General features: G+C 39.6%; 1 protein-coding gene and 1 long non-coding RNA gene across 3 annotated transcripts in view; both read right to left on the reverse strand.

Moving 5' to 3' along the window:
- Positions 1 to 391: 391 nt before the first annotated feature.
- Positions 392 to 4,076, reverse strand: LOC136384148 (uncharacterized). The gene is made up of 2 exons (XR_010747535.1): positions 2,234 to 4,076; positions 392 to 2,171 (listed from the first exon to the last, which is right to left on the reverse strand). It is a non-coding gene; the product is annotated as an uncharacterized lncRNA (long non-coding RNA).
- Positions 4,077 to 4,152: 76 nt separating this feature from the next.
- The window catches only part of ZNRF2 (zinc and ring finger 2), a 76,690-nt gene continuing 65,431 nt past the window's right edge, over positions 4,153 to 15,411 (reverse strand). Inside the window, exons 3-5 of one of the 2 annotated variants that reach the window (XM_066354252.1) lie at positions 13,628 to 13,733; positions 9,905 to 9,980; positions 4,153 to 4,290 (exon numbers count right to left, since the gene is read on the reverse strand). In XM_066354252.1, coding sequence (XP_066210349.1) covers positions 9,923 to 9,980; positions 13,628 to 13,733 — 164 coding nt within the window. In that variant the 3' untranslated portion in view covers positions 4,153 to 4,290; positions 9,905 to 9,922. Of the gene's footprint in view, positions 4,291 to 9,900; positions 9,981 to 13,627; positions 13,734 to 15,411 lie in introns of both variants that reach the window. The other variant, XM_066354251.1, reaches the window with a different exon arrangement.

Below are 15,411 nucleotides of genomic sequence, written 5' to 3' on the forward strand. Positions count from 1 at the left end.
AAAACTAATGATAGCTTAAACATCTGAAAATATGCCAACTCCTCTAAGTATAGTAATACTGAATTTTCATAAATACTAACATATCTGGTTTTCTTTAATGCCTTTTACTTTCCACAGAGAATCACCTGACTTGAAATACCAGGTATTTCCCATTCAACACAGCAATTCTGTGATTTAAAAAGAACACACAGTTCCCTACCTTAAGCGTTGAATTCACAGGACATGGTAGGAACTCAAAGTATTATCTGGGTAGCTCATTACAAAAAAAAAAATTCACTAGCTCTTCCTGAATAAAAACCACTACCCAGAGTATACCAACTAGCAACTTCCTCTGAAGAAAACCAAGTGACAATTTAGTTTCAGAATGAATGATCTCATTTGAGATAAAAAGTAGATAGTAAAACATTTAATTTAACTACTGTTATTCCCAATACAGCAAAGAAAACATTAAGAATTATCAGAAAAAAAGTAGAATGGGCCAAAGACAAAATACTGGCATGCCAAAACTTTCTTTACTTAGAAATTATCTGTACAAGAACAAGGGACACTTCACATTTAACCACCCATTGTTAATATGTACCAAGTTCACCACAGGAGAAATCCAATTGCAAGAAAAGAGCCAAATGAACTAGAAGACTTCCTGCAAGTAACAAATAATACTCATATTTAATAAGCAACATTTACCTTTGTGTCGTTTTACAAAGTTCCCATTATCAAATTTATATGGCAACCTCCTTTGCGTATAAGTAAGATGATTTTGATACTATTATCAATGCATAATGTGGATGTCAATCAGATGGTAAAGTCAATTACTCTTGAGTTTTAAAAGAGTTTCATGCTTTGTTTGAATGTAGTTTATAGTTTGGAAATTTCCCTTCTTCCACTCTCCACATTAATAAAAATAATTGGGCAATATTTACACTGAATTTACAATTGTTTTCATTTAAATAAATACCCCTATGTCTTGCTATAATTACGTTTATTTAAATGATTGCTCTTACACGTCACTGTACTCAACTCTAGAAAGTAAAATAAGCTTTGAAAAAGAATCTGTCATTTTCAATAATTCATTGAATTGAAATCTTTTTGAAACACATACTGCAAATAGGGTGAGGGTGCCCCTCAGGCATTTTGGGGCTATGTCGCAATAATATTTAGTGGGTGAAGTAATTGTGTAACATTTAAAAGAAATTAACACCTATTAGTATGTAATAGTTAAGACCAAGTGTTTTAAAATGTTGTTTCAGCTATCACAAAAAAACCAGTTATGAAAACCATTATTTATATTTCAATCATAAACCATGCTCTTAAAACACAATCTATATCTGATTTATAACCAGATCTGAAACACATTAATTTTCTTACTTAGTCTATTTATCTGGCAAAAAGCCAAAAGTAAAACATTAATTTTGCTATCTCATACATTCAGTGGGAGGGGCAGATCAAAGAAAGAGGAGGAGTCAAAACTGGCAATAAATCTGTTATGAAGAGGAGCTCTACAGTTAAATTTTAGAACATATTGCTTTCTATATTCACAAGTGTGATCTTATTTGAAAACAAGTATTTACACAGATTCTAGAAAGCTATGACCAATTTGATGACCTAGGCTTTCAATCTTTGTGTCCATAATATTCAGCTGTCAGTAGTTTCAGCTACATATTTAAATATCTAGTATGACTTTATGTCCTACTTAAACTATCCAGTGTCCACATACAGATTTACAAATATTATAACTTATAACTTATAACATTTTCCTAAATAGTGACTTTGAATAAAAACTGGAGCATCTGGGCTTTTAAAAAACATTTCAATTTCTCAGTTCTTTTTAGGAAGTCATTAATGGAGACTGAATTTAAAGTAAAAAATGCTAACTTCTGTAAGTTTTAATAAGAAAGGGATTGCTATAAACAGATTTAAGTAAATACTGTTCTAGACAAGTAGAATAATCCATTTGCACTGGACACCGACAAACACTGAGCCCGCCTTAACCCGGGGGCTCCGAGTGCCAGCGACAAACACTGAGCCTGCCTTAACCCGCGGGCTCCGAGTGCCGGTGACACTGAGCCCGCCTTAACCCGGGGGCTCCAAGTGCCATGTGGGCTCTTGGTGACAAACACTGAGCCCGCCTTAACCCGGGGGCTCCGAGTGCCGGTGACAAACACTGAGCCCGCCTTAACCCGGGGGCTCCGAGTGCTGGTGACAAACACTGAGCCCTGACAAACACTGAGCCCGCCTTAACCCGCGGCTCCGAGTGCTGGTGACAAACACTGAGCCCGCCAGTGCCGTGCCGTAGCAGCAGCCGCGGGAGCTGGGAACCCTGGCCAGCGGAACAGGGTTGAGTGCGCGACAAGACCGATGGAAAGTGAACTTAAAGATTCATATTAATATACTGCTCACAAAAATTGGGGGATATTTTATAGCTTCATATTCATTTTGAATATCCTCTAATTTTTGTGAGCAGTATATTTCATAACAGAAAAAAATTTAAAGAAAGAGTATTTTTCTTGAGGGAAAACTGGTTAAAAAAGCACCTATGAAATTGTGCCATCAGCTGTCAAAATGGAGGTTTGGGATCCTTTTATCAAATGCAGCATAACAAAAGGGATTTCACAGCATCACTTCACGGAAAATGTTATCTCGTCTAGAATCACACAGGAAGCAATTAAAAACCCTTCTAATTGTTTGTAATACACAAATCTTTCTGGGTAGCAACAGTTGCTCCTGTACATGCCCTTAAAAAAAAATGAAACAGAAGCAATAGAGAAAAATTTGAGAGAATTAGGAGTAGCAGCATGAAATAGAGAACCAAATACTGAGACGCACTAGAGAAGGCTTAGAACAAGAACAGCAGGTGCGCCTTCCCGGTGCAGCGAGGACGCGCGCTGCTTAATGCTCACTGACAACACTTTCCCACGTTGCAACAGGAACCTGCTTATCGGTATTTTTGACATTAAAAAAAAAAAGAACATTCAGTATTGTAGCCCTAATAGCTCTTTTCCAGTATTTTTTAACCATTCAGATGTATTTTGTGGGAATATTTATTCACATGATTTTGCTTAATACACTCCTTCCTAAACATGACTAAATTTAAAAGTTCTATAACATTTTCAATTACAGTAATAACACAATAATAAATTATAAATTAACAAAATCTTCATATTTGCTTTAAAAAATCATTTATCAAACACTAAACTCCAGATTATCTGGAAAATTAAAGATGCAAATTGCTATAAATCTGGCATCCTAATTGAATTCTGATTTTTAAAAGTATATAAAAGTTCCTCAAATCATTCCAAATTCCACTCCAGAAGATTTTTATTTTACCCTTTTCATAAGTTATTAAGCTTACAACCTGCTAAAACATTTTACCCAAATGTGGGAAAACTGCCTGGAGATACAAAGCACAATAAAATAATTACATGAAAAGAACAAACAAAAATACCCGTTAAAACAAAGTTATTATAGCTGGTAGCACTTAAAACTGGTAATCTGTATTTTTCTTAAAGTTGCATAGCTGCAAGATGGTTCATTGCTGATTAGCTGTCGAGCAGTTTTATTCAAGAGGAAATAACACACTTAATAAACTGTAATTCAGTAGACAATCTGAGATTTAATTAATTAAAATGTAATTATGTAACCTGATTTACTCTTTGGACTGCATTCTGGTAATGTTAAGCTTTTAATTTAAAATGTTAACATATTTTAGCTTTCCTATGTAGAAGTATACTTTCCACCCTTGGGGGAAAATAACAGAAGAACTTGAGATTGTGGTCTACACTCAAAATGTTTACTGCTTGATTACATTTCTTGGTTTCACATTTAAGATTTAAATTTATAGGAAGTAAATTACGCGGTCTTCAATTGAAGAACAGATGAATGCAGAAACATCGTGTTGGGGAAAATAAACAGACCCCCAAACTAAAAAACACAACAAATCAAAACGCTGGCTGTGCAGCTCTAAAGAACTTAATAAAAAGTAAATCAACTTTTAAATCAGTTAACTTTGGCGTCTGAATACAAAACGTTTCTCAGTATTACCTATGTGGATGACTATTAAGGGATGTGCAGCATTTTCAAAATCCCTGTGAGTCCCTCTGTCCTGTTTGGTACACTGAGTTCTGTGGCAAATGTCCTCTCCGCAGCGGGCTTCCCCTATGATTGTCCGTCTCTGCTTGACTGGGTTGCACAGAACTGAGATTTCTGGCTGAGTATGCCTGCGTTTTCTGTTTTTCCAGAGACAGATCCTCATAACCTGTTGGTTTTTCAAGCATCTTGAGAAGGGAAGAAAACCTGTGTAAAAGCAGATACATTTTGGTTTAAGCAGTGGTCCATCTAGTTAATAAAAATCAGAACACAACATTCATTTCCCCATGAACATTGCTTTAGTTACCGTCAATTTTCATACACGTGCTTACTAGTCTAAAAACTCATAAAATTAGTGTTCTGCAAAAGAAAAGACCAAGGACACAGAAAGACAAATCAAAGCTTAAAACATAAAAAAAAAAATCATTACTATATAAGTTATACCAGAATACAGAAAATACACCCCTCCAACTTACTAACTTCTTCCCAAATAACTAAACATCTCAAATTAAAAATAGTAAACAATTTCATAACTAATCAACCCCTTAGATATTCATGTATCTCTATTTTGGATTATGACATTCTTACCCTGAAGACTACCAGAAATGCTGCATTTGTTGCTACATGTTGCCTTTTTTATCTATTATTATTATTTATTTATTTTTAAATGTTGCCTTTAAAAAAATGTTTTAACAACACTGACTCCTCTTTAAACCCATACACTATTAATCTGGAACAGCAACAGAGACAAAGAGGAGTTTATCGTATGACACATAACGGCAGAGCAGAAGCAAACACGTGAAATCGTCAAGATTTTTATGCCTATAGGTTCTGAAAATGGCACTTGGAGAACCTTACAGACTGACTACATCGATTCACACTTCTGAGAGCAGCTGCCACACTCTCAGGTCTGTGTACAAAGCAGAGAAAGAAAAAGAGGCCTCTGACATGTATTACGGTAGGGGCCACGGAATGCTGTCTGAGACCAGCAGGCGGGCACTGCCCGCGAGGAGTGCACGTCCCACACCCCACTCAGCTCACTGTGATGTGAAAGGAAGAATTTAATTGATCAGACCATGAAATTAAAAATTTTATACCATGATTTCCATCTTATATAAAAGTTTATTGACTCTAAAGGACAAAATTTCATCTACAGGTGAAGGACTTTGACATATTACCCTGGCATGTAAAATCCTAAGATAAAAACTTCATTTTATTAGCATTGGTTTATAGTACTTCTCTTAAAATGCTTATATAATTTTAGCCACAGCTTTAATTTATTGGCCCAGACGTAAGGTGACACTGAAGATATTCCAAAACATTCTCTCCTTCAAAAAACCCTGTCACAGTGAAATAAAAAACTGTGTACACATCTACTCAAAGCACCGCTCTCAGACACTTGTCCCACATCGCACACTGACCCCACCCCAGACTGCAACGTGCACGGCAGGAGCCGAACCAGCTCACAGGAAAAGGCTCAAAGCTGACAGTCGTCTAGTACCCACCGTCTACCGAGGCCTTCACACTTCACATCAGAGCCTTACTGTTATTAAAACAGAGGTCCCGTTTATCTTTTAAAACATTGATTTTAGCGAGAGAGGAAAGGAGGTGAGACAGAAACATCGATCTGTTCCTGTACGTGCCCTGACCCAGGATCAAACCCCCAACCTCTGCATATTGGGACAATGCTCCAATCCACTGAGCTATCTGGCCAAGCATCAGAGGTCTCATGTAATGTTGCATTTCTCATTTCACTTGCTGCAGCTGCTATTCAGTTACAAGCACACTGCACTTGACTGTGCTTTAGAAACTGCTTTTAAAGATTGAAGGTCCACAGCAACCCGTGTCAAGAAGTCTGCTGGAGCCTGACCTGTGGTGGCGCAGTGGATAAAGCGTCGACCTGGAAATGCTGAGGTCGCTGGTTTGAAACCCTGGGCTTGCCTGGTCAAGGCACATATGGGAGTTAATGCTTCCAGCTCCTCCCCCCTTCTCTCTCTCTGTCTCTCTATCCTCTCTCTCCCTCTCTGTCTCTCTCTCCTCTCTAAAAATGAATAAATAAAATTAAAAAAAAAAAAAAAAAAAAAAAAAAGAAGTCTGCTGGAACCATTTTTCCAGCAGCATCTGTTCACTTCATGTCTCTGTGTTGCATTTTGGTAATTCTCGCAGTATTTCAAACTTTCTCTTTATTACTGTATTTGTTATGATGATCTGGGACCAGTGATCTTTGATGTGACTATGGTAACTGTTTTGGGACGCCACAAACCACACCCATGTAAGACAATGAACCTGACAGATGTTGTGTGTGTCTGACTGCTCCAGCCACTGCCTCTTCCCCAGTCTCTCTCCCTGACCTCAGACCTCCCTATTCTCCAAGACACAACAATATTGCAATTTAGCCAATTAATAACCCTACAGTGCCTCAGGGCGCTCAGGTGAAAGGGGGAGTCACAGCTCTCACTAACGCAGAAGCCAGAAAGGGTCAGTGAGGAAGGCACGGGGGAGGCTGAGACAGGGGAAGGCTGAGACAGGGGAAGGCTGAGACAGGGGAAGGCTGAGACAGGGGAAGGCTGAGACAGGGGAAGGCTGAGACAGGGGAAGGCTGAGACAGGGGAAGGCTGAGACAGGCCGCGAGGAAGCCCCGCACCAGTCAGCCCAGCCGGGAGCGCAGAGGAAAAGCTCCCGAAGGAAACCAAGCGCTGCTCCCTCCAGAGAACGCAGATGATAAGAGCACGGAACTGCCTTCCTGCCAATCTGGACAAAATGGCCAATCTGGTCTGGAGAGAATATCAAGCCAGCCACACTCCCGAGCCAAGCCCTAGTCAGAGCAAGGCCCTGACTCTCTTCAATTCTCTGAGGGCTGAGAGAGGGGAGGAAGCTGCCCAAGTGGAAGCCATCAGAGGCTCCTGAGGTTGAAGGGAAGACGCCGTCTCCATGACAGCCAAGTGCAAGGCACAGCAGCAGGTGCTGATGGAGAAGCCCCAGCAGGTTCTCAGAGGCTCCCGCGAGATGATTAGAGAAGGTGGCTCCCTCCACAACAGAGCTGCAGTGAACAAACAGCCTTATAGATGCCATCTAGGAGTTTCATAGCTAGAGAAGAAAGTTAATGCCTGGCTTCAAAGCTTCAAAGGACAAGCTGACTCTCTTGTGAGGGGCTAATGCTCACTGACCATCCTGAAAATCCTAGGACCCTTAAGAATTATGCTAAATCTATTCTGCCCCTGCTCCATCAATGGAACAACTAGGTCTGGATGACAGCACATCTGTTTACAGCATATTTTAAGCCCACCGTTGAGACTTACTACTCAGAAATAAAGATTCCTTTCAAAACAGTACTACTCACTGACAGTGCCCCTGGTCACCCAAGACAGCTAATGGAGATGGACAATAAGATCAATGTTGTTTGTCATGGTATTAACACAGCATCCATTCTGCAGCTCAGGGATCAAGACTAATTTTGACTTTCAAGTCTTACTCAAGAAATACATATCATAAGGCTCCATCTGCCAGTCCTTCCTCTGACGGATTTGGGCAAAGTGAATTGAAACCCTTCTGGTGAATCCTTATTCACCACTATAGATGCCGTTAAGAACATCACTGCTTCATGGGAAGGCAAAATAGCAACACCGACAGGAGTTTGGAAGAAGCTGATTCCACTGTCAGGGAGGGTTCTGAGGGTTCAGGACTTGAGGGGAGGAAGTGGCTGCAGGGGAAACAGCGAGAGAACCAGAACTAGAAGCAAAGCTTGAGGATGAGACGGAGTTGTAATTTCACGATAAATCTTTAACAGGTGAGGAATTACTTCCGATGGATGAGCAAAGAAAGCAGTTTCCTGAGATGAAAACTACTCCTGGGAAGACATGTGAGGGCTGTTGAAACGGCAGGAAAGGACTTCAAAGATTACATAAATTTAGTTGATAACATGGGCAGGGTGTGAGAGGACTGATTCCAATTTTGAAAGAAGTTCTATTGTGAGTGAAATGCTATCGAACAGTGTTGCAGACTGCTGAGGGACTGATCACGAACAGTCAGTGGACGCAGCAAACTTCACTGGCTGCCTTATTTTTAAGGAACTGCAGCTGCTACCCCAATGAGTTAGCTCCCTTATCATAGATGCAAGACACTCCACCAGCAAAAGCCCTCGCTAGAAGCTCAGGTGATGGCTAGCAATTTTTGGCAATAAAGTATTATTAAGTTAAGGATGTGTGTTTGGTTTTTTTAAGAATATAAGTTACTGCACACTTAATAGACTACAATGCGATGTAAACTTAACATATGCACTGAGAAACCAAAAAATGTGTGTGACTCCCTTTACTGTGACACTCGCTTGACTGCAGGGTCTGAAACAAAGCCTACCATGTCCCCAGAGCACGCCTACCCTCAGGCCTCCCTGGTCAACACTCTAATCTGCTGCTGTTACATTACCCTCATGAGAGCAACAGAATTCCTTGCATATATTTATTAATTCAAAACCTCAAATTCAATACCAGGAATTACTGAAACAAAAGGAAATGGGAGGGACACAGAATCAGACCTCAGGATCCTGTCTCCTCTAGCTCCCGGCCCTCAGGCCTAGACACTCAGAAAAGACTGCTGTCACTAACGTCTTCAGTCTCGGAACACAGAGATTTTAACAACTTCTGAAACAATTCCAGGCTGGCTAACCAGTACTTTATTTCATTTCTGTAAGTCTTGTCAAAAAAGCTTTTCCTATATATAAGATAGCAATTAACTATTTTTTCAAAGTGAAATGATGCCAATGAATTCACTTCATGGAGTATGAAAGAAGGCAATAGTTAGGTGAGGTTATTTAATTCCCGAAATATTTTCAGATAATGCAGAGTCATAAATCCACTAAATCAGCAGAGCAAAACAAACTTGTACTTGGTTTAAATGCAATTCTTAAAAAAAAAAAATTTTTTTTTTGCCTACTATATAGGTGGGTACTATATTATAAGCTGAGGATGCAAAGGTGGAAGATAAAATTAAACTAATAAATCTATGATGCAACTTTTTGAAGAAAATGCTCCTACCTACTAACAGCAAAACAGCTAAGACCCCAATCTTTGGAACCAGAATGCCTGGATTCAAATTCGAGCTCTACCAGGAACTGGCTATGTGACCCTGAAAAGTTAAGTTTCTTAACTTCTGTGTAGTTTCTTAATTTCTTAAAGTTAAGTTTTTTAATTTCCTCCTCTGCATAATGAGAATAATTAGGAGTATTGAGCTCAAAGTGTTGTTATAACAACCAGATACGGTTATTAATAGATGTAAAATGCTTCAACAAGGCCTGCATAAGAATGCAATATAAATACTAACTATAATGATTAGAATGGTAATATTACATTACTTAAGAACATACCTGGGAAGCCATGAATGACAGTGTAAAAGCTGCCTGTTTACTGCATGACCTTGGACTGCTGGTGCAACCTGCTTCTTAAAGAAGAAACCTGGGACCTTTCACCCTCAGGTTTCTCACTGGTAAAATGGAGTCATGATATGCACTCCATGTTTTCTTTTATAAAGTATTAAATAAAAAAAATATGCTAATGTGTATTAAAAGTAGCAAGAATGTAGAAATTACTCAATAAAGTTACTTTTTATGTACCTTTTAACATTAGTTTCCCACAGAGTAGTCTAACACAATGTTTGGAACGAACACACACACACACACACACACACACACACACACACTCACACTCTCTCTCTCTCTCTCTCTCTCTCTCTCTATGAATGAATGACTGAATGAAAATGGTAGCTAAGAATGTATAATTTAGATAACACGTTTAAAAGAAATAAAACAGAAAGAGAAAGAATTACCTACAAAACAGGAAGCTGATGCTTAATCTGAAGGGTGCTCAGGGCAAGATCTATTTACTTCAAACCATTCATCTATGCAGCTAGAAAAGAATAAAACCAGACAAGTGAGACACTTATGTCTAATTATTTACATCATACAGCCACAATAAAATGCTTACTTCTTAACTTGAATATATTTTTGCAAAAGAAAAATTAAGTATTTTATTTATTTATTTATTTTTACAGAGACAGAGAGAGAGTCAGAGAGAGGGATAGATAGGGACAGACAGACAGGAATGAAGAGAGATGAGAAGCATCAGTCATCAATTTTTCGCTGTGACACCTTAGTTGTTCATTGATTGCTTTCTCATATGTGCCTTGACCGCAGGCCTTCAGCAGACCAACCAGTGGTAGTCAACCTGGTCCCTACCGCCCACTAGTGGGCATTCCAGCTTTCATGGTGGGCGGTAGCGGAGCAACCAAAGTATAAATAAAAAGATAGATTTAACTATAGTAAGTTGTTTTATAAAGATTTATTCTGCCAAACTTAGTGAAAATCCGACATAAAGTACTTGGTAAGTAATTATTATTATATGCTTTAACTTGCTGTAACTCTGCCTTATAAATTTTATAAAGTAAAGTTACTTCCCTACTTTATAAATCACCATTACTGTGGAACTGGTGGGCGGTTAGAAAATTTTACTACTAACAGAGATACAAAAGTGGGCGGTAGGTATAAAAAGGTTAACTACCCCTGGAGTAACCCCTTGCTCGAGCCAGCGACCTTGGGTCCAAGCTGTTGGTTGAGCTTTGCTCAAACCAGATGAGCCCGCACTCAAGCTGGCGACCTCGGGGTCTCGAACCTGGGCCCTCCGCATCCCAGTCTGACACTCCATCCATTGTGCCACCGCCCGGTTAGGCGAAAAATTAAGTATTTTAAATTATTGCATTTGGTATATATATAAGTAAAAGATAATGATGTGTTTATTACATTTTGATTATTCTAAGCAAGTTAACAAAATAATCTTTGCAAAATATCTTATAAAGTGCTTTCAAGTTTAAATGACAACCATTATAGAAAGATTACCTAAAGAACAGCCAATTTACCAAGACGTATTCGAATCAAATGACAAATCTGGAAAGCTACCTCTCTTCAAAATAGTTATGCATTTATGCAGATATCAACCTGTTCATATCCAATACCACAGCACATTTTAAAAGACCATATTTATATGTATTAAATACTGATTTTAATTCCTCTCCACCCTGCAATACACATGCATACACAAATGAGTGTATTACCACCCACTCGCATTTATGAAATGTTTCATGATTTTATTAGAAGGTAACTATTAGGGTGTACATAATTACGCTCATGTAGACCTGCACTGTTCCACATAGCAGGCACATGCCACATGTGGCTGTTTAAACTTAACTTCATTAAGGTTTAATGAACGAAAACTGCAGCTCCTCAGTCACACTAGCCACATTTCAGTGCTCAGCAGCCCCACGGCTAGTGGCTCCTCTCCTGGACAGGAGAGATACAGAACACGCCCATGACTGCAGAAAGCTCTACTTCTCCGTGGCTGATGAGAAACTCCAGGCCTTGCCCAACAGTTAGGATGTTACCCAAGCAGGATTCAAACTGTTTAACATTTTCCTTGTTGACACACGTCAGGTTTGCAGGAGCCACAGAGCAAGACAGCTTGGCTAATATGCTGAAGGGCAAAATTAGTATTTATCATTCTCGTGTCCTAACAGGCTGATAGAGCAGCTAAAACGCTGGATGAAATTGAAAGGAACAAAGGTCAAGTATCTCAGCCACATGGTGATCTTTCAAATACTTAGAGGACACTTCTGTTGTCTAAACAAACATGCCTGATCTAACAGCTATGACATTGTTCAGGCTGCTCTCTGCCCTCCGCACTTGGTTCTCGCGGTCCCTGGTCTACCAGAGCATCTCTGAAAACAAAGTACTGAGAACTGAACAAAACCTCCAGATGTGTTAACAGTTCTCCGTACTTCTACGATTTAGAAAGTGGGAACTTCTTATTTTACAACCATGTAATTTTGCCTCATCTTGAGAAAGTAATCACTAAAAACTACAGCTTCTTCTCACATAAACTGCTATCAACCCACATTCTTTAAACATTATATTCGCTTCTCCTAACACCAGCCAAAAAAATCACTGTCCTGAATTTGGTGCTTTTCATTCTTAGGTAGTTTTCTTATTCTGTAATTATGTATGTGCATATTTCAAAACAACATATAGTACTGTTTCCAGGTCTTAAATTTTATATAAATGCTACCATAAAGTACATTTCTTCTGCTTTGTAAAATCAATTTGAGATTTGCAACTGTTAATAAGTAGGGCTCTGGTTTTTACATCTTCATTGCAGACAGTACTCCACTATATAAGCACACTGCAATTTATGTATCCCTTCTTTTACTGACAGACACTTTCCAAGATGACATGTCTCAGTGCAGTGTTGTCCACAGACACAGTGCTAATCTACAAGCTGTTTGTTGCTAGTCCTCAGGGAGACAAGAGGCTTATTTTGCCACTAAACACCCAGTTTTAATTAAAAATTAAAAAAAAAAAATCATCGGATGACTTCCTCAGTGAAGACAGCATTATACTGATTTATGTTCTGGCAGAAGCTCCGCCCTCCCCCTGGACCTGCACACACTGAGGAGTACCAGGGTCCTAGAGCACTGAAGCAGGAGTCCCCCAGGGCAGACCCTTAGACTGGAATCACTGAGGTGTAGGACAGGATATGTACAGAATCCAGCTATTAGAGAGCAATCTGCCAAGGCTACCAACTTATAGTTGTATGTTTCCTGGCCATTTGGGGTTCCCTTTCTCTGACCTGTTAAGAAGTTTTGCCAAATTTTTTATTTTGATTTGTCTTTTAAAAAAAAAAATCTGTAGGAAGTTATCCAGATATTTCAACTCTAATATGATACACACATTTCTGATGGCACTTGCTTTCTACAAAATCATGTAATAAAACAAGATTTACAGGAAAAACACAGGATAAAAGCGGACAACCGAAACAATGCAACCTTGTAACTAGAACAAAGATGTGTGTTCCAAACAAATAAAATACCACGTACATATGGAATCTGTAAAAAGGGTGCAGTTAACCTGACAGGAAGAGAACTGAGGAAGGACCGATACTGCTGGCTGATGTGGACACGAGCCACGGCACAGAACGTGAGAACTGTGAAGCAAGCAAGCAGTTCCAGAACACGGCCCAGGGGGTCCCTGAGCAGAGCTAAGACCGCTCAGAGAATGGGGTCTTCAGAGTTCTTCCACACATGCTTCCATCTGATGGGGCAAAACACTCATGTGCTCAGAAATACTGTGGACGAGCCAGGAAGACCACGTCATTCGTGACACTGTCACCATCCTCCCATCTACCAACTGCAATCAGCTAGCTGCATAGAAAGTCACTGAAAAAGAGCATTGTTTCAGGTACCAAACCTCTGCTGTGTGTGTATTGAAAAAAATTCTTAGTCTGAAGTCTAGTTCTTTACTTTTGCACAATATTATAACGCAAGGAAGTTTTAAATTTATTCAGGGAGACACTAGAATCTATGTGAATGCAATCAATCAATCAATAGAAAGTTTTAAATTTTAATATAGTCAAATTGATCAACTTTTCAGTTTTTCGGAGTTTTAATTACACTGACACTCTGAGGAAGACCTTCACTCCAACCCCCTGGGTCAGCGGGACAGACTCACCCTTTGTGGTAGATGCACAGGCAAGGCAGGCGTGCGATCGTGTCCCCCTGCTGCAGGTCCTCCAGGCATATTGCACACTCCCCGGCATCTTTACTCAGGACATCCTCTGGGGGGAAGCAAAACGAGTTCAGGACAGAACGAAAAGGATTACGTGAACGCTACTTTAAAGAGCGGGGACTGGTGTTATTTTGTCAGAATATGTAAAACGCAGCACCCGTATTTGAAATACTGATCATCAATCAGTGAATACATTAACCTTTCCTTACAGACACTGTCTGTTTCCATCTCTTTGAGGTGAACACTAAGCAGGAGTTGTGCAGGGTCCTCCAACTTGCAAAGGACTTTTTACTATACAACTTGAGCATAAGTCAGTTATGTGTCATTTGGAATTCATTTTTCTTCTCCTATTAATCAATATTAATTTGGTGCTCAAGACAGTTAAGAGGTTTAGAGTGCAATGTGGCCGAAAAGGCATGAAAATACTCTTACAATGTTTAAAACTCTAAAATAACAAAATTAGATAAATTATAGAGAAATCATCCCGAATATAGGGCTTTAAAAAAAAACCCTGCTTAACCCCAAAAATGCAGATAGCTAGATCAAAGCTTTTGTGTAGATTCTCTAAAGGACTTCAAAAACATGAGGATTTCGGCCAGACCGGGCAGTGGCGCAGTGGATAGAGCGTTGGTCTGGGACACAGAGGACCCAGGTTCGAAACCCCGAGGTCACCAGCTTGAGCATGGGCTCACCACTTGAGTACAGGGTTGCTGGCTTGAGCCTAATGTCACTGGCTTGAGCAAGAGGTCACTCGCTCTGCTGGAGCCCCCCCCCCCCCATCAAGGCACATATAAGAAAGCAATCAATGAAAAACTAAGGTGCTGCAACGAAGAATTGATGCTTCTCATCTCTCTCCCTGCCTGTCTGTCCCTATCTGTCCCTTTCTCTGTCACAGAAAGTAAATAAATAAGTTTTTTTTTTTAAATAGGAGGATTTCTGACACTGGGTACAACAACTCTTCTTACTTGTCTTCCATGACAATGCTACATCCACTCCAGGCAGCAACGACAATGGCTTCTAGAGGGCCCTAACAAAATACCCTAATGGGTAAAACTCATTTATAAGGCAACAATTCCTTTAAAAAAGAAAGAAAGAAAGAAAAGGGAAAGATTCTTTCGATTTGTTTTATACTAAAATTTTAGTTTAATGTTTATTAATGGTAATGTTTAGTTTGTAAAGGGCTCTTATCTAAAATCGAGCAGGGCAGCCAGGCAGGCTCTGTGGACTTCCCCCAGGAGGAGTTAGCCACGCCACGACTACAGAGACAGAAGCTGAGCGCACACTCTCAGTAAGCTTACAGAAGGCTAAGGCGGGAACATGCAATATGATTCTACACCATAAATAAATAAATTACTGTTTGGGGAATAAAAATCAAATAAGCTGAAGGGCAAAGACTACACTAATCTCTACCTAAATGCTGAAGACAGAGTAAGGTAAGAAAGTTTCCGGAAAGTAAGTATTTGTACTACAAAAACCCAACAAACTTAATTGGGCATAACTATAATAATTCCTTGTAAAAAAACACACCCTATAAGTAGTTCCCCTTCAAGTTCCTCACTTCGAGACAGCACATGAAGAGGAAACACGGAGGCACCAGCGGATGACTTACTTGGCAGGCTGGAGGGTGACAGCCACTTCCAAAGAGAACAAGAGCCCTTGGCAAGAAGGGTTTGTGCTTTTGGAAAGCTAGAATAGGGCTGCGGTGATTTTAGTTTACTGAGTAGCTC

This window comes from Saccopteryx leptura, chromosome 12, assembly GCF_036850995.1.
Source record: "Saccopteryx leptura isolate mSacLep1 chromosome 12, mSacLep1_pri_phased_curated, whole genome shotgun sequence".
NCBI classification, from domain to species: Eukaryota; Metazoa; Chordata; class Mammalia; order Chiroptera; family Emballonuridae; genus Saccopteryx; species Saccopteryx leptura.